Source organism: Podarcis cretensis (assembly GCF_951804945.1).
Source record: "Podarcis cretensis genome assembly, chromosome: 4".
NCBI lineage: Eukaryota > Metazoa > Chordata > Lepidosauria > Squamata > Lacertidae > Podarcis > Podarcis cretensis.
In genome coordinates this window covers 1691230-1718993 of record NC_137173.1, presented here as the reverse complement: position 1 = coordinate 1718993, position 27764 = coordinate 1691230, and the positions used below count along the sequence as shown (strand labels likewise).

Below are 27764 nucleotides of genomic sequence, written 5' to 3'. Positions count from 1 at the left end.
ACTGGGACCTTTCGAGGTAACACAGCAGGTGAATCCTGTGGCTTTTAGGCTCAACCTGCCAACCAACATGAAGTTGCATTCGGTGTTCCACCGGTCTTTACTTTCACCATACCGGGAAGGGAGGGAGTTTCCGGGGCGGGAGAGAGAGATCCCCACTCACCCAGAGGTGGAGGAGAGGGAACTCGGTGGTCAGGCAGCGGAAATTCTTGATTCAAGGTGGAAGGGGAGGCAGGTGGAATATTTGGTAGCTTGGGAGGGGGAGCCTGAGTCGGAAAACACGTGGGTCCCTGAAGGAGAGATCAGGGATGAGTGGCTGCGGGAGGAGTTTCACCGCAGGTTCCCAAGGAAACCGAAACCTTTGGAGAGATTCTGGGAGGAGCAATTTGGAACCACGGACGAGGAAGAAGAGTTTATGAGGTATCCTCCCTCAGAGGAAGAGGGAGGGGAGGTATCAGAGGAAGAGGGCTCAGATTGGGGAGATTGGCCAATGGAAAGAGACAGCAGCAGGTGGAGAACGATGTTTGAATCGTCTGAGGAAAGGGATAGCTCATTCCAGGGGTTCCCCGCTTCACCGCCCAGGGAACGGGCCGGGGGTGGGGAGGGCCCTGAGGGGGAGGTGGATGTCAGGGAACTGCCATCGGAGCCAAGGGTGGTGGTAAGGCTCCCCAATGACGCTGGAGAGGGAACCAGCAAGGAGAGAGGGAGAGCTTCCGCTGGGGAAGGAAATAGACGTGACGCCAGGGAGAAAGGGGAGGCTGAGGGAGCTTCGGAGGGTAGGCTCAGGGACTCTTCCAGTGAGACCAGCGGGGAGAGGACAGGACGTCCCCTTGGGATGCCCACTCTGTGCAGAAAGCTTCCGCGCAGAGAAGCTAGGCGGCGACTTGGTGTCAAAGAACTTTTATGTTGGAGGAAATTCAGGAAACGCCCACTGACGGATTCTGCCAGTGATTGAGACAGTCACGGAGTACTGACTGTCCAGCCAGGGGAAAGTTTTACCCAAGCTACTCCGCTTGGAGCAGTTTGCGCCTTACGCACAAGCAACCCCAAACCCCATTACAGCAAGCATTCCAGTTTCCTCGATGGAAGGTTCCACTTTCTCCTCTCCTCGTGAGTTGTTCTGGGGAGGTTCCCTTCCAATGCCCTAGAGCGAAATTCAAGGGGTTCATGGGGGCATGGAGAGGGGGAAGAGTGGGGAGCAGGCCCCATTTTGCAGCAGATAGGGCTGGCTAGGTGAATCCTGAACACTATTTGTTATCGTCTGTCCACTGCTTAAAAGCCTGTTTTAGCATTCATTGATGAATATAGAAATACAAGAAGCCTAGTTTGGATGGCCATCTGTCTTGGAGGATCTAGCTGAGATTCCTGCAATGCAGGGGGTGGGACTTGATGACCCTTGGGGTCCCTTTCAACTCTAGGATTCCATAAAAACTGCAACTACAGATGAATCCTACTGTCAACATTCAGAAGGCTGGTATGACAGAGTTATCTGGGCAGGAAATCCCACAGTTCACAGCTGGAGTTTACTCTTTATCAGCAAGAGCACAATGTTCACATACTTGGCTGAGTTTCGGGCTTCATGAAAACAGCAGCTCATTCCCTGAGCCTCTTCCTCCACAAAAGCAGTTGCTGAGAGTGAAGGCCCCCGGCTCCCCACAGCTTCCCAAGTCCCCTCCTCTCTGGGGTTTCTGGCAAGCAATTGAACAGTGCGCCAGTGTGCAGCCTGCCTTTACTCCTCCATGTTAGACCCCTCTTGGCTCTGAGAGACAAGCAGGGAGGGTGGATTCTGGCAGAAGGAGAGGGAGCCCCCGGTGGATCCTCCTTCTCCTGACTCACCTCTGCCTCTCGACCTTCCTCTCCCACTCACCTCCTTCCTCTTCTGCCTCTGATTCTGCACTGCATTCTGCCACAGAGTCTCCCAGCTCACTAAGCCCTGTTACCTCTTCAGCTTCTGACACCTCCTCTTCCCAAGCTTCTCCCTCTGACCGCCAATCCTTCCTCCACCTTCACTCCTTGGGCTCAGAGCCATCTTCTCATCCTGGTTCCCTGGCTGCTTCCTCCCACCATTCTTCTGTGCCCAACCAGTCCATGACATTGCTCCATCCCTCGGCCTCTGACCCCACAAGGCAGCTTCCCCTGACCTGATCTGGTTCCACAGCTGCTGCTTCCCTTCTGCCCCCATGAAAAGATGGATCAGGAGGTCTTGCCAGCATCATTCTTTCACCTGCAAAAGAAAAAAAGGTAAGCAGGACGCCAGGAGTGCCTGCTTCTCTCACAGGGGAAACAGGACATCTCTAACTACTGATGGGCTTTGAGAAAGCCTTACCTGCTGAGTGCAGTTGAAGGTTTGTGCCCATTTCATGTTAGGTGTGCAGAAATACATCTCCCCTCCTCTGAACCCTTGTTCCCAACCCCCACCCCCCCAAAAAAAAACAAAAAAAAAAACCAAGATGAAAAGAACCCTCAGATGAGTTGGAAAACCAAAAGAACAAGACCAAATGGAGAAAAGCCACCTTCCTCCTTACCCAGTGGCCTCTCTCTGGTGTCCAACGGAGGCCTCTCTGCCTCACAGGAATCCAGGTCCATTTCTGCAAAATGATCCCTTTTCTGAAAGAACAACAAAAATTCAAAACAGTAAATGAATGGTGAGAAATATTAGAAAGAGAACGCAAAGACAGATACTTTAAGGGTGTTAGATCTCATTCCCTGAAAATGGATGGGCCATCAGCAGACCATTTTTGGATGTTCTCCATCCTGTTTGGAGCCCCTTGGGAGTATCCAGAGGAAAGTCTCTCTCTCACCTGCTTTCTCTCCGCCTGCTCTCTCTCCTCTGCCTGACTCAGGAGGAAACCTTCGGCCAGGGCCACCGCCTGGGAACTGGTCTCTGCTCCACAGTCCCTCACCCAGCTCTCCATCTCTGGTGGAAGGACAGCCAGGAACTGCTCCAAGATCACCTGGTCCAGCATCTCAGCTTTCGTGTGCCTTTCTGGCTTCAGCCACTGATGATCAAGGTGGTAGAGTTGGCTGCAAACCTCTTGGGGTGCTTTGGCCTCCTGGCAGCAGAACTGCCTCAACTGCTGGCTCTGCACCTCTGAGGAGTGGGTATCCTCCTCACCCAGGATCTTCTGCACAGAGTTTTCCAAGAATCCCCCACTGCTCCCAGTTTGGATGACATGGCCTCTTCCTGCTCTAGGGCCAGCTGTGTCTCGCTCATCCATCTGTGCTCTCAGGAAGCCAAGTTCTGTCTGTCTGAATGAGAACCTCTAGCAAATCCTACAAAGCAAATACGTTGTTCTGTTACAAAAGTTGTACAGTATCAGAAGACGAAAAAGGTTCCCTGAGCAAGCATGGATGAGTCTTGCTGGGAACCAGGGTGGGACTGCACCACAGCCCAGACTCTGAGCTATCTTTCTAAAAAGGAGGAGGAGGGGGGGGAGGAGCAGATGGAGGCCTCTAGAAGGGAGATTGTGGAAATGTGGAAGCAAGCGAAGAGATTAATGTGAGGCGAATCAGCCTGGTTGTTCCTTCCTTCAAGTCAATGCATGAACTCAGAACTGATTGACAAGGGAGTCATTGGTGCCTCGTAAAAAATGACTATGTGTGTTGAATCTGAATCTCCTTCCTTGTAGCTTGAAGCCATTGGTTGGAATCCTGCGCCCAGGTGACATGGCTCTCCTAACGGCCGGCCTCAGTATACACTGCCTTTGTTGATCTAAAAGCAGCCTTTGATACAGTCTCCAGAACCAGACTCTGGGACAGACTACAGGGTACCTACATAGAATTAAGAGCTTCTGCTCTTAATTCAGGCACTGCGCGCAAACACGGCTCTTAGAGTCAGGTGTAGCCGCCTAGGACACCTAACGGACCCTATTAAAACCTCTAAAGGAGTCAGGAAAGGGTGCCTATTGGCCCCTCTACTATTCAATTTCTATCTAAATAATTTAGTATCTGCACTCCATGACTCAGAACTCCACCCTCCGAAGCTCGCAAATCGGCATATTTCGGTCCTGCAGTAATTTTATCTAGAACCCCCACTGGACTCTAAAGAGCACTAGGAAAGCTCGCAGCATACTGTGAATTTGAATGTCTCAAAATCAACTATCAAAAGACCAAGATACTCGCTTTGGGGGCAAAACCAAAGCTTAAAAGCTGGGAACTCCAATGGCATAAATTAAAACAAGTCTCAAACTACAAGTATCTAGGAATGGTGGTACAGACCTCAGGAGCCAACAAACTACACATAAACTCTATCGGGAGTTCAGCGGAAAAACCCGCAAATTGTATCCTTAAATTTTTCAGAGCACAAGGGGGCTTCTTCGTTCCCGCAGCTCGAAAACTATACAAGGCCAAAACTTTGGCACAACTCCTTTATGGTTCCTTTTTGCCCCCGCCTTCCTCGGCTTCCTCCCCCCTTGAGAGAGTTCAATCTAGACTTCCTAGAGCTCTCACTGGCTTCATTATTACCAAATAATGGAAGCATATAATTTGGATAAAAAAATTGGCTTCCAGGTGGAAAAATCAAAATTGGAAACAGAACTGTTACATCCCAAAATTAAGAACTTGTCAAGAATGTATAACTTGCTGTTGAAATGGAATACTCAGGATGAAATGGTGAAATCAGCTATGATCAAATGGGCACAAGATGTTGGACATAATATTATGATGGCTGACTGGGAACAGTTATGGACCACAGGTATGACGTTTACGGCATGTAATGCCTTAAGAGAAAATATAATAAAAATGATCTACAGGTGGTACATGAAACCAGTCAAGATTGCAAAAATTTATCATTTGCCCAATAATAAATGTTGGAAATGCAAAGGGACTGAAGGTACATTCTTTCACCTTTGGTGGACATGCCCAAGGATTAAGACTTTCTGGGAGATGATCTATAATGAAATGAAAAAGGTATTTAAATATACCTTTCTGAAGAAACCAGAGGCCTTTCTCCTGGGCATGGTCGGCCAATTGGTGCCAAAGAAGGATAGAACTTTCTTTATGTATGCTACAACAGCAACAAGAATACTTATTGCAAAGTACTGGAAGACACAAGATCTACCTACCCGGGAAGAATGGCAGATGAAGGTGATGGACTACATGGAACTGGCGGAAATGACTGGCAGAATCCGAGACCAGGGAGAAGAGTCGGTGGAGGAAGATTGGAAGAAATTTAAAGACTATCTACAGAAACATTGTAAAATTAATGAATGTTAGAAGGATGTTGGAATGAAGCTATGTGGTTTTAGCAGAAATGTTATAAAGGTTTAGGAAAAAACAGACTGTTAATTGGTGAAAGGAGGGAAAGCTAAGTTATATTATATTAAGATAAATTACAGGACAAAAAGTGGAAAAGATGGGAAGGATTTGCTGAAATAGCTAACTGAACTAGGATACAAAAAAGGGAGGTGTGAGGAGGTCAAGGAAACAAGCAAATGAAAGATAAGTTATGGGAAGTTTTGATGTGTTTTTTACTCTATTTTTCTGCTTTTTTCTGTTCCTTTTTCTTCTTTTTTCTTATTGTGATGTGCTATTTTGTTTTTGTTTAATATGGTGTTTTTCTTTTTTCTTTTTGTAACTTTTAAAACTTTAAAAAATATTATTTTTAAAAAAACAATAGACTTCTTAGAGCACTCCTCCAAGTGCCCAGATGTGTCTCAAACGCATGGGTTAGATGAGAAAGGAGATGATGAGAGTGGAGGCTAGCATCTGCCTAACATCAATCTACAAATGGCTGACATTGAATCTGCTCCCCCGAGGGATAGCCCCATTGAACCTCTGCGACCAATTCCAGTTGGGCTGGCAGACTGCAGTTCTGAACACCCTCCAGAAACTGGGTTTTGCCCCTCAAGCCCTTCTAAGTCTGGGCTTGGGCCAGGCCAAAGCTACAGTCAGAAAAAGGATATTAGATACCGAGAGACAACAGGACTGCTACACCGGCAGAATATCTCTTCTTTCTCGCATCTAGAAATGCAAGAAGGGCCTTTACACTCGCCAGAAGCTCGGCTCTTCCATCGCTGGTCCTGGATGGAGCCTTTAGAAAAGTCCCGTATGCTCAGAGACTTTTCACCTGTCCATTGGGAGAGATAGGGAGCCAAAACACTTGTTCCTTACACGTCCCTTTTACGAAGAGACACGTAGTAAGACCATTGATCCGCTGCTGGTGAGGCTCACTGACCTCCCACAAAAGCAAAAATTAGACCTTTTCCTGTTAGGCAAAGATCAGAAGATGACCTGGATGGTGGCCAGATTCTGTGTTCAGATCTGTGGGCACAGACCATCTCCCAACTGTAGGCGCAGACTATCTCCCAACTCAAAATAGTCCGTCATGAAAATCCCCAAACTCGGTTTCATGGGTGACTCTGAGTCAACTCCCTGGGATAGTTTGTTGGTGTACATTGTTTTTAAATTTGTTGTTGTACATAAATTGCCTGTTTTACTTCTGTGACTGTACCCCCAAGTGTGTGTTATAAGCTGGTTTCTGACCGTAATAAATTATCTAATCTGACATGGCTCTCCTGTCTCCTCTCTGTCTCCTCTCTTCTCCATGTAAACATACCCAGCTCCTCACAAAGCTTGGCTTGATCTGCTTGGCTGGCCTCCTCTGCCAATAGGGAGAAAGAAAGAAGGGAAACAAAGAAAGAGGTTTGGGAGCAACCATTCAGACACGTTTCCTCTCTTGTGCAATGACGCTGACCCGTGTCACACACAGCAGAAGTCCTACTGATAATCTTATTTAAAGAAGCCGGATTTCTATCTGCTAGATTTCCCAGGGGGCTCTGAATAATTATTTTTCTGGAAGGGGGGCGGGAACCTCCTCCCCTCCCCCCCCCCACAGATCTAAAGGAAGGAGACAGTTCCTGCCACCTCGCCCCTCCCTGGCAGGACCCCCTGCTCCCTGGGGCTCGCCCCCCCCCCCCACGATCCACCCTCTCCTGCTGCAGCCCTGGGACCCCCACTCTCCCCCCACTGCACCCTCCGGGGGGGGGGAGGCGACTCACCAGATCCCAGGAGAGGATTGCCCTTCCCAAAGGAGTAAGCAGCGTCTTTATACAAATGCAGAATATAGAGTACTGTAGTTGCAAACCTCGCGCAACCCCGTCCCTCCCTGGCAGGACGCCCTGCTCCCGGGGTCTGCCCTCCCCACCTGAGCCACCCTCCCCTGCTGCAGCCCTGGGACCCCCCCCCCTCTCCCCACTGCACCCTCGGGGGGGGGGAGGAAGAGACTCACCAGATCCCCCTGGAAGAGAACAATGCAGCCTTTGCAATAGCAGAAAGCAACCCTGCCCCCCCTTGCAGGAAGGGGAGGGAGGGGATTTTCCTCTGGAGGACCTGGCCCCCCTTTACTTCCTGTCCTCTCTAGGAATGCAGCTCAGTTCCCTTTAACCCTTGCAGAGCCGAGTCCACCCTGCTCAGTCCTCTCTGCCTTTTCTCTCCTGCATTGCACAATCCCAGAGATGCTCATTTTATTTTTGCTCTTGGTTGGTCTGTGATCCGCTCCCTCCCTTGGCCAGAAACTGGAGGAAGAGGTTGCAGGGAAAAGTGGGAGGGATAGTAGGGAGCCCTGAGGGTCATCTATTCCAGCCCCCCTGCAAGGCAGGAATCCAACCTCTGCTTCAAAACCTCCAAGGAAGGAGAGTCCGCCATCTCCCAAGGGATTCTGCTGCTCTTCCCCTCAGAATGTTCTTCCTGCTCTTTAGGCAGCAGAAACTGCTTTCTGGTCCTCTGGGTCCCTTATTCTGGGTGCTCCCCTCTAGGGCAGGAGAAAACAAGCTGGCTCCCTCTTCCATGGGTCAGCCCTCCAGACATTGAGAGGTGGCTCTCAGGTCTCCATCCAGGCAGGTCTCAGCTGAGGGGGGAACTGGAAGACACGCTGTCCCTGCCTCTCCTGGGACTACACATTGCTGAGCTGCAAAATGCAAGAAAGTGCACATTTTGAAGGCTTTGGGTACGTTTTGTTAATGGAGAAATCTGAGGCTTCCCTTGGACAAAAAACAAGGACACCGGCCAGGAATACCAGAGCAAAACAGCAGCCAGTAGGCTTGGTCTTTCTTGAAGACTGTCGAGACAGGACTCCCACCTGACACCAGGTGGAACAAGATGGAAGCCCCAAACAAAAGAGAACCCAAACATTTATTAGCTGCTAATCCCCATGTTACACCCCCCCAAACTACTCATACATCATGGTAAGGGGAGGTCTGGTGGCAGTAATCTGAGCATCATGGACCCTGCCCCATGGTTCTCCTTGCCCTCCAGCAAACACGCATGGAGTGTACCAATAGAGATATTTACATTTCCCTGTTTCCCAGCAAAGTCAATCACACCCTTTTGGTTTCGTCTGGGTTTGTTATTTTGGGAACGGCTACCTGTCCAGCACTCAGGTATCAGGATGCCAGGAATCATCACTCAGGTAGAGGGGCTGCTAAGTAGCTGAGCTCACATGTCCATATGAATTTCTGAAGTTTTCCCAGTGAGCCAGTACATAGATACCTTTATCAGTGAATTCTTACATTTGGTATCATGCAGTAAAGGCCCTTTGAGAAGATAGGAAGAAACTGTGATGAAGTGTTTTGTGGGGACAAATTACAAAAGTCACAAAAGTGATTTTGCCTGCAGGTGAATCCTGGAATTAGCCAATCACGGGGGGCCCATTGTGTAAATAATGAATATAAAACAGACATTCCTGGGGAACTTCAATTCCTCCTCACAACTATGCGCTGAATAAAGAGCATGAAATCCACACTCAACTCAGAGTATATTTCAATAGGAGAGCCGTCAAGGTGTCACAGAGGGCTGCTAAGAAGCCCCCCCCCCAAAAAAAACCCAACAACCTGTGATCATCTTCTAGCTTGGTTTCTTTCCCCTTCCCGTTCCCTGGTTTCTCACAGAGAGAAGAAGGGGAGACAAGTGACAACAGGAGCCACCTCCTGGCCAAGCCATTACCATGGGAGAGAGTTGCTGGAGGCAGGGGTGGCACCTGTTGGTCGTGAATATCTGGATTGGCTAAGCAGATGAAATGGGCAGAAGCATCTCAGCCAGTGGGAAAGGCAGCCATCTTGACTATGGCAGGCATAGGCAAACTCGGACCTCCAGATGTTTTGGGACTACAGTTCCCATCATCCCTGACCACTGGTCCTGTTAGCTAGGGATGATGGGAGTTGTAGTCCCAAAACATCTGGAGGGCCGAGTTTGGGGATGCCTGCACTATGGGTTGTGGACTCTCCATCTTTGGCGGTCTTCACATACCTGTCAACTGTCCTGCTTTGAGTGGGACGTCCTGCAATTCCAGAAGCCACCCTGGCTTCTGATTGGCTCCCAGGATGTCCTGTTTTGGCTCCCATGAAACTGTGGCCCCCAAAGACGCCCATTTTGGGGGGTCCTTACTCTTGCGTGATTTACGTGACTCATTCAGGAGCGTGGCCCCAAAAGCCGCAGGTCCCAAATTCCCTCAGCAACATGTTGAAGGGTAGGCAGAGTTTGGGAGGACAACTCTCTTCATATTCTATGGCTGTGGGTGACAGGAGAAAGAGTGGACAATGTCAGAATATTCGGAGGGCCAGCAGAGGAGCCTCCCTTGGATAAATCACCACAGCCCCATAGTGGCCTTCAAAGCAGGTGAGCAGTGAGTCTCCCTCAAGTTTTAAAAGGAGTGCTGCATTACTAGGCGGTCTCACAGGATGCTTTTTATTATGTTTTTATCATTGTTGTTCTGCATTGTGCTTTTAATGTTGTACACCGCCCTGGGATATTCTGATAAAGGGTGTTATATAAACTGAATAAATATTTCTACTACTACTACTATGACGACGACTACGACGACTACTACTATTTCCCCAGCACCATAAGTTCCTTGTTTGATTCTGTTTTTATGTTATAAAGGGCTTCTGGAGCATCATGTCTTTTTGAGAGAACTGCTGTGGAGCTGAGATGAAGGCGGAGAGACCATTTCCTCTCCACCCAGCAGAGGTGTGGAACTCCAGGAAGACACAACCTGAAAGACATTGCGCTATTTTATGAAAAATTTTATAACTCTTTATTAGGTTATATGATGTTATGATGTATTGTAATTTTCATAATATGTATACATTGCTTGATTGTAAAAACACACACACACACTTTCTAAATGTTTTTTAAAAATATTTTTATTAGTAATTTCAACATAACATTTTATCCAAAAACATATCATCCTGCACCCCCCCCTTATTTTCCCCCTCTCCAAAAAACCTGACCCCCCTCCCCTCCCCTCCCCGACTCCCCTCAGCTCCTTTCTCTGGTTTATCAACATATGTTATTTTCTGCATGTTTCCAAACTGTACAGATCCTTAATTTATCTATCTAAATGTTATCAATAAAAAGTTTGTAAATGTTTATTCAAAACCTGCCAAGGAGTCCAGTTCATTTTGTTGCTTCTGTAATTACTTTGTAAAGGGTTCCCATTCATCTTTAAAACCACAGTTATCCTTGTCACGTAGTTTGTGTGTCAATTTTGCCAATTCTGTGATTTCCATCAATTTCTCTTGCCATAGTTCTTTAGTCAGGATTTCCTCATTCTTCCATGCTTGTGCTGTTAAGACTCTTGCCATCGTTGTCGCATACATAAAGATATTTTTCAGTTTCCTTCGCAGGTCTCTTCCTACAATCCCTAACAAGAATGCTTCAGGTTTTGAAACAAATGTTAATTGGAACATTTTCTTCAACTCATTATGTATCATTTCCCAAAACTTTTTGATTTCATTACAATCCTACCACATATGGTAAAAAGTCCCGTTCATTCTTCCTAACTGCATTGGTGTCATATAGCATCTATACATCATCTTCATATAATTTTCTTTCAGCAAGGAACACTCTGTGAATTTTAAATCGGTTTTCCATAACCTTTCCCAATCTTCCACAATAATATTATAACCTATATCTTGTGCCCATTTAATCATAACTGATTTTACCTCTTCGCCTTTCGTCTCCCATTCTAACAGAACACCGTATGTGCCTTTCAGCAGTTGGAATCTAAGTCTCTCCTGTATTTGTCAAAGGACTCTCTGAAATTCTGATGTTAGCCTGTATCTCCTTTTCGTGTATGTAAAGGAAATGCCCTCTGGGAATTCCCATTTATATCTAATGTCAGCTCTCCTGAGTGCTATTGTTAAATATCTATATTTGGTTCTTCTAAGTCTCAGTTTCAGTGGAATCTCTCTAAAGATATCTACTTTCTGTCCGGCAACCACATGATTTGGCTCTGAATCGGATTCTGGAAGGCCTCTGTCAGGTAGACGTTAACTTATTACTTCAGCTAAATGTCACAGGATTAAACAAGGTACTACAATGGTACCTTGGCTTACAAACGCTTCAGGCTACAGACTGCACTAACCCAGAAATGGTACCTCGGGTTAAGAACTTTGCTTCAGGATGAGAACAGAAATCGTGCTCCGGCGGCCCCATTCGCTAAAGTGGTGCTTCAGGTTAAGAACAGTTTCAGGTTAAGAACAGACCTCCAGAACAAATTAAGTACTTAACCCGAGGTACCACTGTACAGGCACAGCTTCTCTTAAACTCCCTCCTCTCAAAATCTGTTGTTACACTTCAGGTATCCAGAATAAATGCTAAAAGGCTGAACTCTGTTTCTGCTGCTTCTCTCTCATTCCCTTCCTTAGTTATGACAGAACAGCCCAGTTTCCTTCATGGCTTCATACTTTGGTCCGTGAGCGAGGGGCCACTTTTCCACAGTTCCCCTCTCTCTTAGCAGTCCCACTCCCGAGGTATTTTCCTCTGTATGCCAGACCCAGGGGATCATCTGAGTCCTTTTTACTGACTCAGAAATCTCCTTTTCCTAGAAAATCTCTCCCCTCCCAAATGGAAGGAGACCCCAGAAGAAGAGTCTTCCCACAGCTTCTCCCTCCAGATTAAGTCCCGTCTGAACACTCTCTCCAGACCCTCAGCATGGTCTTCCTATCTCAGCTACGACTGTTAATAGAGGATGAGCTGCCTCACTTCATGAAATTAAAACCTCGCTCCTTCAAACTATTAGAGTTCAAAGACTATGATAAAAATGAAAGAAGAGCAAAGGGAGAACAATATCGTGGTTCTCAAATGATGGATAACAGAGGTTACTACAGGAGTAAGAAAATAAAATGATAAGTATAATTATTATTTATTATTTATAGCCCGCCCATCTGGCTGGGATTCCCCCGCTACTCAGGGCGGCTTCAAATAAAATATTAAAATACTAATACATCAAACATTAAAAGCTCCCCTAAACAGGGCTGCCTTCAGATGTCTTCTAAAAGTCTGGTAGTTGTTGTTCTCTTTGACATCTGGTGGGAGGCCGTTCCACAGGGAGGGCGCCACTACCGAGAAGGCCGTCTGGCTGGTTCCTTGTAACTTAGCTTCTCGCAGTGAGGTAACCCCGAGAAGGCCCTCGGTGCTGGACCTCAGTGTCTGGGTAGAACTTCAAAGGTAGCCCCATGTAGAGCGCATTGCAGCAGTCCAAGCGGGAGATGAGCAGAGCATGCACCACCCTGGCGAGGCAGTCCACAGGCAGATAGGGTCTCAGCCTGTGTACCAGATGGAGCTGGTAAACAGCTGCCCTGGACACAGATTTGACCTGTGCCTCCATGGACAGCTATGAGTCCAAAATGACTCCCAGGCTGCAAACCTGGTCCTTCAGGGGCACAGTTACCCCATTCAGGACCAGGGAATCCTCCACACCTGCCCGCCTCCTGTCCCCCAAAAACAGTACTTCTGTCTTGTCAGGATTCAACCTCAATCTGTTAGCTGCCATCCATCCTCCAACCGCCTCCAGACACTCACACAGGACCTTCACCGCCTTCACTGGTTCTGATTTGAAAGAGAGGTAGAGCTGGGTATCATCCGCATACTGATGAACACCAAGTCCAAACCCCCTGATGATCTCTCCCAGCAGCTGCATGTAGATGCTGAAAAGCATGGGGGAGAGGATGGATCCCTGAGGCACCCCACAAGTGAGAGCCCAGGGTTCTGAACACTCATCCCCCACCACCACTTTCTGAACACAGCCCAGGGGGAAGGAGCGGAACCACTGTAGGACAGTGCCCCCAGCTTCCAGCCCCTCAAGACGGTCCAGAAAGATGTTATGGTCGATGGTATCAAACGCCGCTGAGAGATCCAGCAGAACTAGGAAACAGCTCTCACCTTTGTCCCTAGCCAGCCGGAGATCATCAACCAGTGCGACCAAGGCAATTTCAAGTCCCATGTTGAGGCCTGAATCCCGTCTGGAAGGGATCCAAATGGTCCGCTTCCTCCAGGCGTGCCTGGAGTTGTTCAGCAAACACTCGCTCAATCACCTTGCCCAAGAATGGAGGATTTGAGACTGGGCGATATTTGGCCATCGTGGCCGCATCTAAAGATGGGTCCGGGAAGGCTCCCTCACAGAGGGAAGCTTTCACCACCCCACGAAGCCCATGGCCCAGCCCTTCCCGGCTAGCTTTTATAAGCCAGGATGGGCAAGGATCAAGGAGACAAGTGGTTGGTTTCACTCGTCCAAGCAGCCTGTCCACATCCTCGGGGGTAACAGATTGGAATTGATCCCACACAACTTGACTAGACAGGACTCTAGCACTCTCCTCCCACGGTGGAGTCTACATCTTCTCGAATCGGAGCGACTTTGTCTGCAAAAAACTTTGCAAAATCATTGCAGGAGATCATGTGACCTGTACTGGACCCTAATGGAGCAGGTGGTACTGCTAAATTGTGAACCACCTGAAAGAGTCTCCTGCTGCTGTTTTCCGCAGATGTAATAGAGGCGGTGAAGAAAGTCTTCTTGGCCGTAGCTATCACCACTTGGTAGGCTCGACATTGAGCTCTAACCCGTATCCGGTCAGCTTCAGAATGGATTATCCGCCGCCGGCGCTCTAGCCATCTCAGCGATTGTTTCATCACCCTCAACTCCGAAGAAAACCACGGGGCTGTCCGGGCTCCATGCAATTGTAGAGGGCGCTTTGGAGCCAAACAGTCAATAGCCCTGGTTAACTCCACATTTCAGCGGGCCACCAGGAATCAGCTGAAAGGCCATCAACATGGGATAAAACATCCCCTACCGCTCTCTGGAAACCTTTTGGATCCATTAAGGGGCTGACCATGTGAATCGGTCCCACCTCCCTGCAGGAGGGGATGGTTCGCGGAGAAGTCCAGTTGCACCAGGAAGTGATCTGACCATGGCACTTCTTTAGTTTCGCTTTTACTTAGTGTCAGATCACCAACATCCATAGAGGTGAACACCAGGTCTAAGGCATGTCCACGGCTATGAGTTGGGCCAAACATATTCAGGGAAAGCCCCATGGAGGCTATACTTTCCACGAAGTCCCAAGTGGCCCCTTGTAAGGTCGTGTCGGCGTGGATGTTAAAATCCCCTGGGACAACCAAACTAGGTGTCTCCAGGTGAACATCCTGTACTGCCCCTATTGCCCAACTTCCAGAACATGCACTCAGAGAACTGGGTCTTCCCAATAGGACGCCTTCTCCACAGGGTAGAACACAAACCAATGCCTTCAAGTTTTATTTTTTTAAAAAAAAGACTAAACATGCGGAAGAACTTTTTGACAGCAAGAGCTGTTAGTGGATTGTAGTCCCTCGGGAGTGCTGGAATTTCCATTCTTTGAGGTTTTCAAATGAAGTTGGATGGTCATCTGTCCTGGATGCTTTACTTGCTATGCCAGCATCACAAGGGGTGAAATAGATTGCACCAGGGATCAGTTCAAGCTCGAAAATTCTACAATTCCGTGATTATCCCTTGTATGAATTCTTTGATGGTAAGTGAGACTGGACTTATGACTGAAGCTCTTACCACATTCCATGCACAGATAGGGTTTCTCCCCTGAATGAATTCTTTGATGGGAAGTGAGATTGGAGCTATCAGTGAAGCTCTTTCCACATTCCACACACTGATAGGGTTTCTCCCCTGTATGAATTCTTTGATGTTTAGTGAGATCGGAGCTTCTACTGAAGCTCTTTCCACATTCCATGCACCTGTATGAATTATTTGATGGTAAGTGAGCTTGGAGTTTCTCCCCTGTATGAATTCTTTGATGGGAAGTGAGACTGTGGCTGTGACTGAAGCTCTTTCCACATTCCACACACTGATAGGGTTTCTCCCCTGTATGAATTCTTTGATGGGAAGTGAGATTGTGGCTGTGACTGAAGCTCTTTCCACATTCCACGCACTGATAGGGTTTCTCCCCTGTATGAATTCTTTGATGGGCAGTGAGACTGTGGCTGTGACTGAAGCTCTTTCCACATTCCATACACTGATAGGGTTTCTCCCCTGTATGAATTCTTTGATGGGATGTTAGAGAGGAGCTCATACTGAAGCTCTTTCCACATTCCATACACTGATAGGGTTTCTCCCCTTTATCAATTCTCTGATGCCTAGTGAGATCGGAGCTCGTACTAAAGCTTTTTCCACATTCCACACACTGATAGGGTTTCTCCCCTGTATGAATTCTTTGATGTTTAGTGAGACTGTGGCTGTGACTGAAGCTCTTTCCACATTCCACACACTGATAGGGTTTCTCCCCTGTATGAATTCTCTGATGGGAAGTGAGATTGGAGCTGCTCCTGAAGCTCTTTCCACATTCCACACACTGATAGGGTTTCTCCCCTGTATGAATTCTTTGATGGGAAGTGAGAGAGAAGCTCTGACTGAAGCTCTTTCCACATTCAATGCACTGATAGGGTTTCTTTCCAATGAGATTTCGTTGATGGGAACTGGAATGGGAGCTCTGACTGCAGCTGTTTCCACATTCCAAATTTTTACGTGCCTTCTCCACTCTGCAGATTGTGTTGTGGTCACCTTTGTTCTTGCTTTCCAATTCATCACCATCTGCAATGGAGAGAAAAAGGGATTAGAGCCTCAGGAACAAATGGAGCCCCCAGTTAGGGAATAATGTTCATTAAATTTGTTGTAGAGAAGGCAGTGCTCATTACCTTTGTTATTTGTAATAAACCAATGTATTTATTATTGGATTCTAATCATTGGTTGAATGCTGCTTTGTTTGAAGTAAGTTACTCATTTTATAATTTTTTTACTTTTTGTAATTTTTTTGTACTTTTTTTATTTTATAAAGATTTTTATTAAGTTTTAGAAAAGACAACAAGCATGAGAAAGAAAAACAAATACACAAAAATACAAAATTATAAAATACATAAGAAAAAGGAAAAAATAATTTCAAAAAAGAAAAAAAACACATTTTAAGAAAAAAGAAAAAACACAAAAATCCCTCTTTTTACTTCTCATCTTTGATTCACTTATCTTCTTGACTTCCTCACATCTCGCTTTTTTGTATCCCTGTTAAAAATTAATTCAGCAAATTCATATCCAATTTATTTGTCTAATTATCCATCCCATCTTATTTTTAACCTCGTTGCTAGAACCCCTTCAGTTCATTTCAATGCCATTAACATTCAAAAATTTTGCAATATTTCTGCAAATAACTTTTAAATTTATTCCAATTTATTAAACTTTTAAATCTTCTTCCACCGACTGGTCTCGGATTCTGCCAGTCATTTCCGCCATCTCCATATATTCTATTACTTGCATCTGCCATTCTTCCAGAGTGGATAGATCTTGTGTCTTCCAATGCTTTGCGATGAGTATTCTTGCTGCTGCTGTTGCGTACATAAAAAAAAAATTCTATCCTTCTTTAACACCAATTGGCCGACTATGCCCAGGAGAAAGGCCTCTGGTTTCTTTGGGAAAGTGTACTTAAGCACCTTTTTTAGTTCATTATATATCATCTCCCAGAAAGCCTTGATCCTTGGGCACGTCCACCAAAGGTGAAAGAATGTACCTTCTGTTTCTTTACATTTCCAACATTTGTTATTGGGCAAATGATATATTTTTGCTAGCTTGACTGGGGTCATGTACCACCTATACATCATTTTCATAATGTTCTCTCTTAGGGCATTACATGCCATAAATTTAATCCCGGTGGTCCACAACTTTTCCCAGTCAGCAAACATAATGTTATATCCTATATCTTGTGCCCATTTTATCATAGCAGATTTTACCGTTTCTTCCTCAGTGTTCCATTTCAACAGCAAATTATACATTCTTGATAATATCTTAGCATTGGGTTCTAACAATTCTGTCTCTAACTTTGATTTTTCTACCTGGAAACCCACTTTTTTATCCTGGTTATAGGCCTCTCTTTTTTGAAAATAATGTAGCCAGTCTCGCACCTTATCTTTAAGCTTCTTGTAACTCTGCAGTTTTAATTTGTCACCTTCCTGTCCCAAAATTTCCCAATTCTTTGGCCATTTAATCTCCATATTAAGTTTTTTCAAAGCTTTCGCTTCCATAGGTGAAAGCCACCTTGGGGTTTTACTTTCCAAAAAGTCTTTATATCTCGACCATACATTAAACAATGCTTTCCTGACAATATGGTTTTTAAAAGCCTTGTGTACTTTAACCTTGCCATACCACAAATATTTGTACTTTTTTCATTGGATTAGATTGTTGTTATTATTACTGTTTCGTGTTTATACAGTAGCACCTCGTGTTACGTAACCCTCGGATTATATAAACATCAGCTTATGAAAGCGATAAATCCATTCGCAGTGACCCTTGGGTTGCGAAAACCTCGGGATCTGGGTGGACCTCCGAAACGTATCCCATTCGCAACCAGAGATACCACTGTATATGTGTTGGAAGCTTCCCAGATTGGCTGGGGCAACCCAACCAGATGGTCAGGGTATAAATAAAAATTATTATTATTGCTATTATTATCATTGCTAGTACTACCTGAGATTCAATCAGCCTGGCTCTTCTCTGGGGCAGATGTTGTTTGGCCCAGTCATGGCATCCCCTCCATCTCCAATGTCAGTCGTCTCTCTAGTCAACCCAAGACTGACAGCAGCAAAAACAAAAAAAGAAATCCTGACAGAAGCTACTTATCTATTCTAACAATTCTGAAGCCAACATTTAAGATGCCTGGGCAGTTCAGATCAGCCCAACTGTGGTAGAAGGAGGCAGAACTGGAGGAAGATTGTTCACTGAAAAAACTGTAATCTACTATTTCTTGTGGGGGTGTTAGGTTCCCAGGTGTTGTAGGGGGCACTGTGAAAATATATGAGGTTTGTCACGTAGAGGTATTTTTTGAATTTCCTGGCAGATAGGACGATCCCACACGGAGGCTTACCAAGAGAGGCCACGATCCCCCGATTCTCCTCCATGACGTCCTTATGCAGACCTCTTTGGTCAGGATCCAGCAACTCCCACTCCTCGTCCGTGAAACGAACAGCAACATCTTCAAAGCACACTGGACCCTAAAAGAAAAAGGGAAATTTCCTCCTCTGAGACAGCAGAAATATGATCTGCTACACAATGCTCTGTTATTTCCTTCCTGTTAATTGCTGTGTTATTTCAATAGCATTGCTTTGCTGCACATTTTAATTATGGGCACCTATTTTAAAGCTTTAATTTAATTCTTTTATTCTGCATTTTAACTGTGGGTATTCGTCTTTGTGCAAATAGGTGGTACTCCAGCTTATGTTTACGTTATTCTGCCTACGCAAGCATCCCAGTTTCCCCAGTGCAAGGATCCACTTTCTCCTCTCCTCGTGTGATGTTCTGGGGAGGTTCCCTCCCAATGCCCTAGAGCCAAATTCAAGGGGTTCATGGGCGCATGGAGAGGGGGAGGAGTGGGGGGCAGGCCCCATTTTGCAGCAGATGGGGCTGGCTAGGTGAATCCTGGACACTATTTGTTATCGTCTGTCCGCTGCTTTGAAGCCTATTTTAAAATTCATTGATGAATATAGAAATACAAGAAGCCTAGTTTGGATGGCCATCTGTCTTGGAGGATCTAGCTGAGATTCCTGCAATGCAGGGGGTGGGACTTGATGACCCTTGGGGTCTCTTTCAACTCTAGGATTCCATGGAAACTGCAACTACAGAGGAATCCTACTGTCAACATTCAGAAGGCTGGTGTCACAGAGTTATCTGGGCAGGAAATCCCACAGTTCACAGCTGGAGTTAACTCTTTCTTAGCAAGAAGACAATGTTCACAGACTTGGCTGAGTTTCGGGCTTCATGAGAACAGCAGCTCATTCCCTGAGCCTCTTCCTCCACAAAAGCAGTTGCTGAGAGTGAAGTCCCCCGGCTCCCCACAGCTTTCCAAGTCCCCTCCTCTCTGGGGTTTCTGGCAAGCGATTGAACAGTGTGCCAGTGTGCAGCCTGCCTTTGCTCCTCCATGTTAGACCTCTCTTGGCTCTGAGAGACAAGCAGGGAGGGTGGATTCTGGCAGAAGGAGAGGGAGCCCCCGGTGGCTCCTCCTCCTCCTGACTCACCTCTGCCTCTCAACCTCCCTCCTCCCACTCGCCTCCTTCCTCTTCTGCCTCTGGTTCTGCACTGCATTCTGCCACAGAGTCTCCCAGCTCACTAAGCCCTGTTACCCCTTCACCTTCTGACACCTCTTCACAAGCTTCTCCCTTTGACCACCCATCCTTTCTCCACCTTCACTCCTTGGGCTCTGAGCCATCTTCCCTTCCTGGTTCCCTGGCTGCTTCCTCCCACCATTCCTCTGTGCCCAACCAGTCCATGACATTGCTCCATCCCTCGGCCTCTGTCCCCACAAGGCAGCTGCCCCATACCTGATCTGGTTCCACTGCCACTGCTTCTCTTCTGCCCCCATGAAAAGGCGGATCAGGAGGTCTTGCTGGCATCATTCTTTCACCTGCAAAAGAAAAAAAGGTAATCAGGATGCTAGGAGTGCCTGCTTCTCTCACAGGGGAAACAGGGCATCTCTAACTACTGATGGGCTTTGAGGAAACCTTACCTGCTGAGCACAGTTGAAGGTTTGTGCCCATTTCATGTTAGGTGTGCAGAAATACATCTCCCCTCCTCTGAACCCTTGTTCCCAACCCCCACCCCCCCAAAAAAAAACCAAGAAGAAAAGAACCCTCAGATGAGTTGGAAAACCAACAGAACAAGACCAAATGGAGAAAAGCCACCTTCCTCCTTACCCAGTGGCCTCTCTCTGGTGTCCAACGGAGGCCTCTCTGCCTCACAGGAATCCATGTCCATTTCTGCAAAATGTTCCCTTTTCTGAAAGAGTAACAAGGATTCAATACAGAGAATGAATGGCGAGAAATGTTAGAAAGAGAATGACAAAGACAGAAGTTTTAAGGGTGTTAGATCTCATTCCCAGAAAAAGGATGGGCCACCAGCAGACCATTTTTGGATGTTCTCTGTCCTGTTTGGAGCCCCTTGGGAGTATCCAGAGGAAAGTCTCTCTCTCACCTGCTTTCTCTCTGCCTGCTTTCTGTCCTCTGCCTGACTCAGGAGGAAACCTTCGGCCAGGGCCACCGCCTGGGAACTGGTCTCTGCTCCACAGTCCCTCACCCAGCTCTCCATCTCTGGTGGAAGGACAGCCAGGAACTGCTCCAAGATCACCAGGTCCAGCATCTCAGCTTTCGTGTGCCTTTCTGGCTTCAGCCACTGATGATCAAGGTGGTAGAGTTGGCTGCAAACCTTTCGGGGCACTTTGGCCTCCTGGCAGCAGAACTGCCTCAACTGCTGGCTCTGCACCTCTGAGCGGATGGTGTCCTCCTCACCCAGGATCTTCTGCACAGAGTTTTCCCAGAATCCCCCACTGCTCCCAGTTTGGATGACATGGCCTCTTCCTGCTCTAGAGCCAGCTGGGTCTTGCTCATCCATCTGTGCTCTCAGGAAGTCTCTCAGAGATCGGAAGGAACCCTTTGGTCTTCTGCCAAGTTCTGTCCGTCTAAATGAGAAGCTCTAGCAAATCCTACAAAGAAAATACAGGTAGGTAGCCGTGTTGGTCTGCCATAGTCAAAACAAAATAAAAGAAAAAAAATTCCTTCCAGTAGCACCTTAAAGACCAACTAAGTTAGTTCTAGGCATGAGCTTTCGTGTGCATGCACACTTCTTCAGATACCTGAAGAAGTATCTGAAGAAGTGTGCATGCACACGAAAGCTCATACCTAGAACTAACTTAGTTGGTCTTTAAGGTGCTACTGGAAGGAATTTTTTTTCTTTTATTTTGTTTTGCCTACAAAGCAAATACATTGTTCTGTTACAAAAGTTGTACAGTATCAGGAGAAGAAAAAGGTTCCCTCAGCAAGCATGGATGAGTCTTGCTGGGAACCAGGGTAGGACTGCACCACAGCCCAGACTCTGAGCTATCTTTCTAAAAAGGAGGAGGAGGAGGAGGAGGAGATGGAGGCCTCTAGAAGGGAGATTGTGGAAATGTGGAGGCAAGCGAAGAGATTAATGTGAGGCGAATCAGCCTGGTTGCTCCTTCCTTCCAGTCAATGCATGAAATCAGAACTGATTGACAAGGGAGTCATTGGTTCCTAGTGAAAAATGACTAGGTGTGTTGAGTCCGAATCTCCTTTCTTGTAGCTTGAAGCCATTGGTTGGAATCCTGCACCCAGGTGACATGGCTCTCCTAAAGGCCGGCCTCACTATACACTGCCTTTGTTGATCTAAAAGCAGCCTTTGATACAGTCTCCAGAACCAGACTCTGGGACAGACTACAGGGTACCTACATAGAATTAAGAGCTTCTGCTCTTAATTCAGGCACTGCGCGCAAACACGGCTCTTAAGAGTCAGGTGTAGCCGCCTAGGACACCTAACGGACCCTATTAAAACCTCTAAAGGAGTCAGGCAAGGGTGCCTATTGGCCCCTCTACTATTCAATTTCTATCTAAATAATTTAGTATCTGCACTCCATGACTCAGAACTCCACCCTCCAAAGCTCGCAAATCGGCATATTTCGGTCCTGCTATGTGCCGACGATGCAGTAATTCTATCTAGAACCCCCACTGGACTCAAAAGGGCACTAGGAAAGCTCGCAGCAAACTGTCAATTTGAATGTCTCAAAATCAACTATCAAAAGACTAAGATACTCGCTTTTGGGGCAAAACCAAAGCTTAAAAGCTGGGAACTCCAAGGCCATAAATTAAAACAAGTCTCAAACTACAAGTATCTAGGAATGGTGGTACAGACCTCAGGAGCCAACAAACTACACATAAACTCTATCGGGAGTTCAGCGGAAAAACCCGCAAATTGTATCCTTAAATATTTCAGAGCACAAGGGGGCTTCTTCATTCCCGCAGCTCGAAAACTATACAAGGCCAAAACTTTGGCACAACTCCTTTATGGTTCCTTTTTGCGCCCGCCTTCCTCGGCTTTCTCCCCCCTTGAGAGAGTTCAATCTAGACTTCTTAGAGCTCTCCTCCAAGTGCCCAGATGTGTCTCAAATGCATGGTTAGATGAGAAACGGGGATGATGAGAGTGGAGGCTAGCATCTGCCTAACATCCATCTACAAATGGCTGGCATTGAATCTGCTGCCCCGAGGGATAGCCCCACTGACGTCTGCGACCAATTCCAGTCAGGCTGGCAGACTGCAGTCCTGAACACCCTCCAGAAACTGGGTTTTGCCCCTCAAGCCCTTCTAAGTCTGGGCTTGGGCCAGGCAAAGAATATTAGACACCGAGAGACAACAGGACTGCGCAAGGTGCCCCGACCATAAAATTGGAGAAATCGAGAAATATATAGCCGCACCGGCAGAATATCTCTTCTTTCTCGCATCTAGAAATGCAAGAAGGGCCTTTACACTCGCCAGAAGCTCGGCTCTTCCATCGCTGGTCCTGGATGGAGCCTTTAGAAAAGTCCCGTATGCTCAGAGACTTTTCACCTGTCCATTGGGAGAGATAGGGAGCCAAAACACTTGTTCCTTACACGTCCCTTTTACGAAGAGACACGTAGTAAGACCATTGATCCCCTTCTGATGAGGCTCGCTGACCTCCCGCAAAAGCAAAAATTAGACCTTTTCCTGTTAGGCAAAGATCAGAAGATGACCTGGATGGTGGCCAGATACTGTGTTCAGATCTGTGGGCACAGACCATCTCCCAACTGTAGGCGCAGACTATCTCCCAACTCAAAATAGTCCGTCATGAAAATCCCCAAACTCGGTTTCATGGGTGACTCTGAGTCAACTCCCTGGGATAGTTTGTTGGTGTACATTGTTTTTAAATTTGTTGTTGTACATAAATTGCCTGTTTTACTTCTGTGACTGTACCCCCAAGTGTGTGTTATAAGCTGGTTTCTGACCGTAATAAATTATCTAATCTGACATGGCTCTCCTGTCTCCTCTCTGTCTCCTCTCTTCTCCATGTAAACATACCCAGCTCCTCACAAAGCTTGGCTTGATCTGCTTGGCTGGCATCCTCTGCCAATAGGGAGAAAGAAAGAAGGGAAACAAAGAAAGAGGTTTGGGAGCAACCATTCAGACACGTTTCCTCTCTTGTGCAATGACGCTGACCCGTGTCACACACAGCAGAAGTCCTACTGATAATCTTATTTAAAGAAGCCGGATTTCTATCTGCTAGATTTCCCAGGGGGCTCTGAAGAATTATTTTTCTGGAAGGGGGGCGGGAACCTCCTCCCCTCCCCCCCCACAAAAGATCTAAAGGAAGGAGACAGTTCCTGCCACCTCGCCCCTCCCTGGCAGGACCCCCTGCTCCCTGGGGCTCGCCCCCCCCCCCACATGAGCCACCCTCTCCTGCAGCCCTGGGACCCCCACTCTCCCCCCACTGCACCCTCCGGGGGGGGGGAGAGAGGAGACTCACCAGATCCCAGGAGAGGATTGCCCTTCCCAAAGGAGTAAGCAGCGTCTTTATACAAATGCAGAATATAGAGTACTGTAGTTGCAAACCTCGCGCAACCCCGTCCCTCCTTGGCAGGACCCCCTGCTCCCGGGGTCTGCCCTCCCCACCTGAGCCACCCTCCCCTGCTGCAGCCCTGGGACCCCCCCTCTCCCCACTGCACCCTGGGGGGGGAGGAGGAAGAGACTCACCAGATCCCCCTGGAAGAGAACAATGCAGCCTTTGCAATAGCAGAAAGCAACCCTGCCCCCCCTTGCAGGAAGGGGAGGGAGGGGATTTTCCTCTGGAGGACCTGGCCCCCCTTTACTTCCTGTCCTCTCTAGGAATGCAGCTCAGTTCCCTTTAACCCTTGCAGAGCCGAGTCCACCCTGCTCAGTCCTCTCTGCCTTTTCTCTCCTGCATTGCACAATCCCAGAGATGCTCATTTTATTTTTGCTCTTGGTTGGTCTGTGATCCGCTCCCTCCCTTGGCCAGAAACTGGAGGAAGAGGTTGCAGGGAAAAGGGGTTTGCAGGAAGCAAGGAAGCTCCTCCTAGAATGGGAGGGAGCCCTGAGGGTCATCTATTCCAGCCCCCCTGCAAGGCAGGAATCCAACCTCTGCTTCAAAACCTCCATGGAAGGAGAGTCCGCCATCTCCCAAGGGATTCTGCTGCTCTTCCCCTCAGAATGTTCTTCCTGCTCTTTAGGCAGCAGAAACTGCTTTCTGGTCCTCTGGGTCCCTTATTCTGGGTGCTCCCCTCTAGGGCAGGAGAAAACAAGCTGGCTCCCTCTTCCATGGGTCAGCCCTCCAGACATTGAGAGGTGGCTCTCAGGTCTCCATCCAGGCAGGTCTCAGCTGAGGGGCGAACAGGAAGACACGCTGTCCCTGCCTCTCCTGGGACTACACATTGCTGAGCTGCAAAATGCAGGAAAGTGCACATTTTGAAGGCTTTGGGCATGTTTTGTGAATGGAGAAATCTTAGGGTTCCCTTGGACAAAAAACAAGGACACCGGCCAGGAATACCAGAGCAAAACAGCAGCCAGTAGGCTTGGTCTTTCTTGAAGTCTGTCGTGACAGGACACCAGGTAGAACAAGATGGAAGAGAACCCAAACTTTAATAATAATAATAATAATAATAATAATAATAATAATAATTTTTTATTTATACCCCGCCCTCCCCAGCCAAGGCCGGGCTCAGAGCGGCTTACAAGCAATAATAAAAAAAAAATGAATGATTACAAATGATTGTAAATCATTACAATGATTATTAGTTGCTAATCCCCATGTTACACCCCCCAAACTACATCACTCATACATCATGGTAAGGGGAGGTCTGTCGGCAGCAATCTGAGCATCATGGACCCTGCCCCATGGTTCTCCTTGCCCTCCAGCAAACACGCATGGAGTGTAACAATAGAGATATTTACATTTCCCTGTTTCCCAGCAAAGTCAATCACACCCTTTTGTCTTCCTCTGGGTTTGTTATTTCTGGAATGGCTACCTGTCCAGCACTCAGGTATCAGGATGCCAGGAATCATCACTCAGGTAGAGGGTCTGCTGAGTAGCTGAGCTCACATGTCTATATGAATTTCTGAAGTTTTCCCAGTGAGCTAGTGCAGTGGTGCCTCGCAAGACAAAATTAATTCGTTCTGCAAGTTTTTTCTTCTTGCGAGTTTTTCGTCTTGCGAAGCACGGTTTCCCATAGGAATGCATTGAAAATCAATCAATGCATTCCTATGGTGTTACTGGAAAATCCGAGGATTCTCTTGGGCAAATGAAGACACCAACCAGAGCAATTCAGAGCAAAACAGCAGCCAGTAGGCTCGGTCTTTATTCAGAGGAAAAGGACTGTCGCGACAGGACTCCCACCGCCCACGAGGTGAAGCAAGATGGAAGCCCCGAACAAAGGGAGACCCCAACTTTTATTAGTTGCTAATCCCCTAAGCTACACCTCAGAATTACATCATATGTACATCATGATTACATTAAAGATAGGAGGAGTCGAGGAGGGGCTACACAGGTAATCCGAGTGTCCTGACACCTGGCCGGAGCCTCCTCTCCCCTCCCCACATGAGTCATTAAAAGAATAAAAGAAAAGGGTGAAGTTTCCTGCCCCCTGAGGGGAATCCGGTCAGAGTCCTTTGTGAGAGTCCGTGTGGAATACACTAAAACATGCAAGTTATTTTGTCTCTGATAGCCTTCTGTCTGAGCCCATCACGATGGCTATCAAGGTTGTCACGTCAACTGGGAAGGGCCGCAGAGTACGTGACTGCATGGTCAAGGGATTATGGTTGCCCAGCATCAGGCCACCCCCCTTTGATAGTCCTTGTAATATGTAGTAGAATAAAAGTGGTCCGGTGAAAATCCGAGGTACGGCTGATTTTTGGTGAATTTATAAAGAATATTGTCCTTGAAGTTGAAAGCACTTTCGCCTTCCGGAAGCAGCTTGCTACATTTTGATTAAATCAGTCACGGTCAATTGAACTCGGAAACTTTGTATTGAGAGCTGTCAAAGACAAGGGAAGAGAGCGCCAGTAGACTGCAGTACCTGCGTGGCTGCTGCAAGGGGCGCTGTTCGACAATGCTGATTGGCTGAGGCGGCCGCCGATTGACCGAGAGTTCAGGCGGCCGGTCTACTGGCAATACAGATAGGGCGATGCGGAGCGCTACAATGAAAGGCTGTCAGGCTAGCGCTTCCTTATTTACGGAAGGCTTTTAAGAGATGGCCCTCTAAAGGGACATCTCTAGGGTCAGGGAGGGGAGGTGCGTGCATGTGTGAGTGTGGTGCTTGTGCATTATGAAGAGAGGGAGAGAGAGGGAGGGTGATTTCCGGCGACAGCTCCCCCCTTTGGAGATAAGATTGCGAAGGTAGGAAAACCGCGCAATCCTTCTCTCCGCACAAATCAATAAAAGTTTGACATGTCATACCTAGAGTCCAGATTCTAGAAGTTCTTCAGGGGTCCCATCTCGATGGGGGTCGGTTGGGTTCCTGGTGTGGGCGACCTATAGGTGGCAGGCGATCGGGGGCAAAGAGTTGAAAAGCAAGAGCCGCAAATTTGACAGCACATTGGGAAACAGTGGATTGCGCAGCAGAAGACAGCGATGCAGATGGTTACAGTGATCAGGATCAGGAGTCCATTTCCTAGGAGTTGTTTTATCCATCCGGACCCCGGTAGCCAGCTCCACAACTGGACATCTGACAATCCTTCATGCTGTATGTCTTTAAGCTCGTCCGTTAGTTTATGGATATTGTTAAGGTGTCCAGTAATATTTAGGGTTTGATTGGATACGTGTGTGCAGCATTCGGTTCCGACAAGGGCACACACGCCTCCTGTCGAGGCGAGTACGTAATCCAAAGCAAGGCGGTTCTGAATCGCCGTCTGCCTGACCTCCGATAGTTCTGTGAGGATGGATTGGGTGGCCGCATTGGACTCCTCCATAAAGTTCAATAGAATGTCTGTCAGTTTGAGGATGTCGACGTGGTTGGAGCCTGCTCCGTACGCAGGGAAAAGGGCCCGGCCGTAAGTTTCTCCATTGGCTGCCACATCGGAAAGCTCTGACAAGTCCTTTGCCCTCTTATTGTGTCGCCTCCCAGGGGGGAGATCTCGTGTAACGCGGATTCCAGGCAAGATCAGTCCGAGATAGCAGGTGCCACGGGAGTGGGGGCTGGCCCATACATAGCCGCGGTGGCCGCAGACCCAGAACAGCCCCTGTAGGCAGGAGTCTATGCGACCCGTGAGGAAGGTACGAAAAAAGCACTGGGAAATTGGGGAAGGGTCCCAGGAGTCAGGTAAATTCATTACGCGTTTCCATGCAGACAGTAAGTCGGGATGAGCTGAGGGATTGCCCTGGTGCCATAGGGTAATTCTACCGCTTAAGGTGATGTCAATAGTGTACTTAAAGGTGCTCTCGCCAATATGATAAAATGGGCACAAGATATTGGTCATAATATTATGTTCGCTGACTGGGAACGGTTGTGGACCACCGGTTTGAAATTTACGGCATGTAATGCCTTAAGAGAGAATATTATGAAAATGATGTATAGGTGGTACATGACCCCAGTCAAGCTTGCAAAAATCTATCATTTGCCCGATAATAAATGTTGGAAATGTAAAGAGGTTGAAGGTACATT

At 47.4% G+C, this 27764-nt stretch overlaps 1 protein-coding gene across 5 annotated transcripts in view; it reads right to left on the bottom strand.

Annotated features, from left to right (window-relative positions):
- Nucleotides 1–27764, bottom strand: part of LOC307214702 (uncharacterized protein) — a 95059-nt gene that overhangs the window by 40502 nt on the left and 26793 nt on the right. Inside the window, exons 1-5 of one of the 5 annotated variants that reach the window (XM_079973616.1) lie at nucleotides 7226–7287; nucleotides 6996–7040; nucleotides 2799–3270; nucleotides 2523–2604; nucleotides 2139–2221 (exon numbers count right to left, since the gene is read on the bottom strand). The exons of 1 other annotated variant lie outside the window; for it this stretch is intronic. In XM_079973616.1, coding sequence (XP_079829742.1) covers nucleotides 2139–2221; nucleotides 2523–2604; nucleotides 2799–3215 — 582 coding nt within the window. In that variant the 5' untranslated portion in view covers nucleotides 3216–3270; nucleotides 6996–7040; nucleotides 7226–7287. Of the gene's footprint in view, nucleotides 1–2138; nucleotides 2222–2522; nucleotides 2605–2798; nucleotides 3271–6553; nucleotides 6599–6995; nucleotides 7113–7225; nucleotides 7288–20260; nucleotides 20769–27764 lie in introns of those variants that run through there. 3 more of the 5 variants (XM_079973608.1, XM_079973611.1, XM_079973609.1) reach the window with 3 other exon arrangements.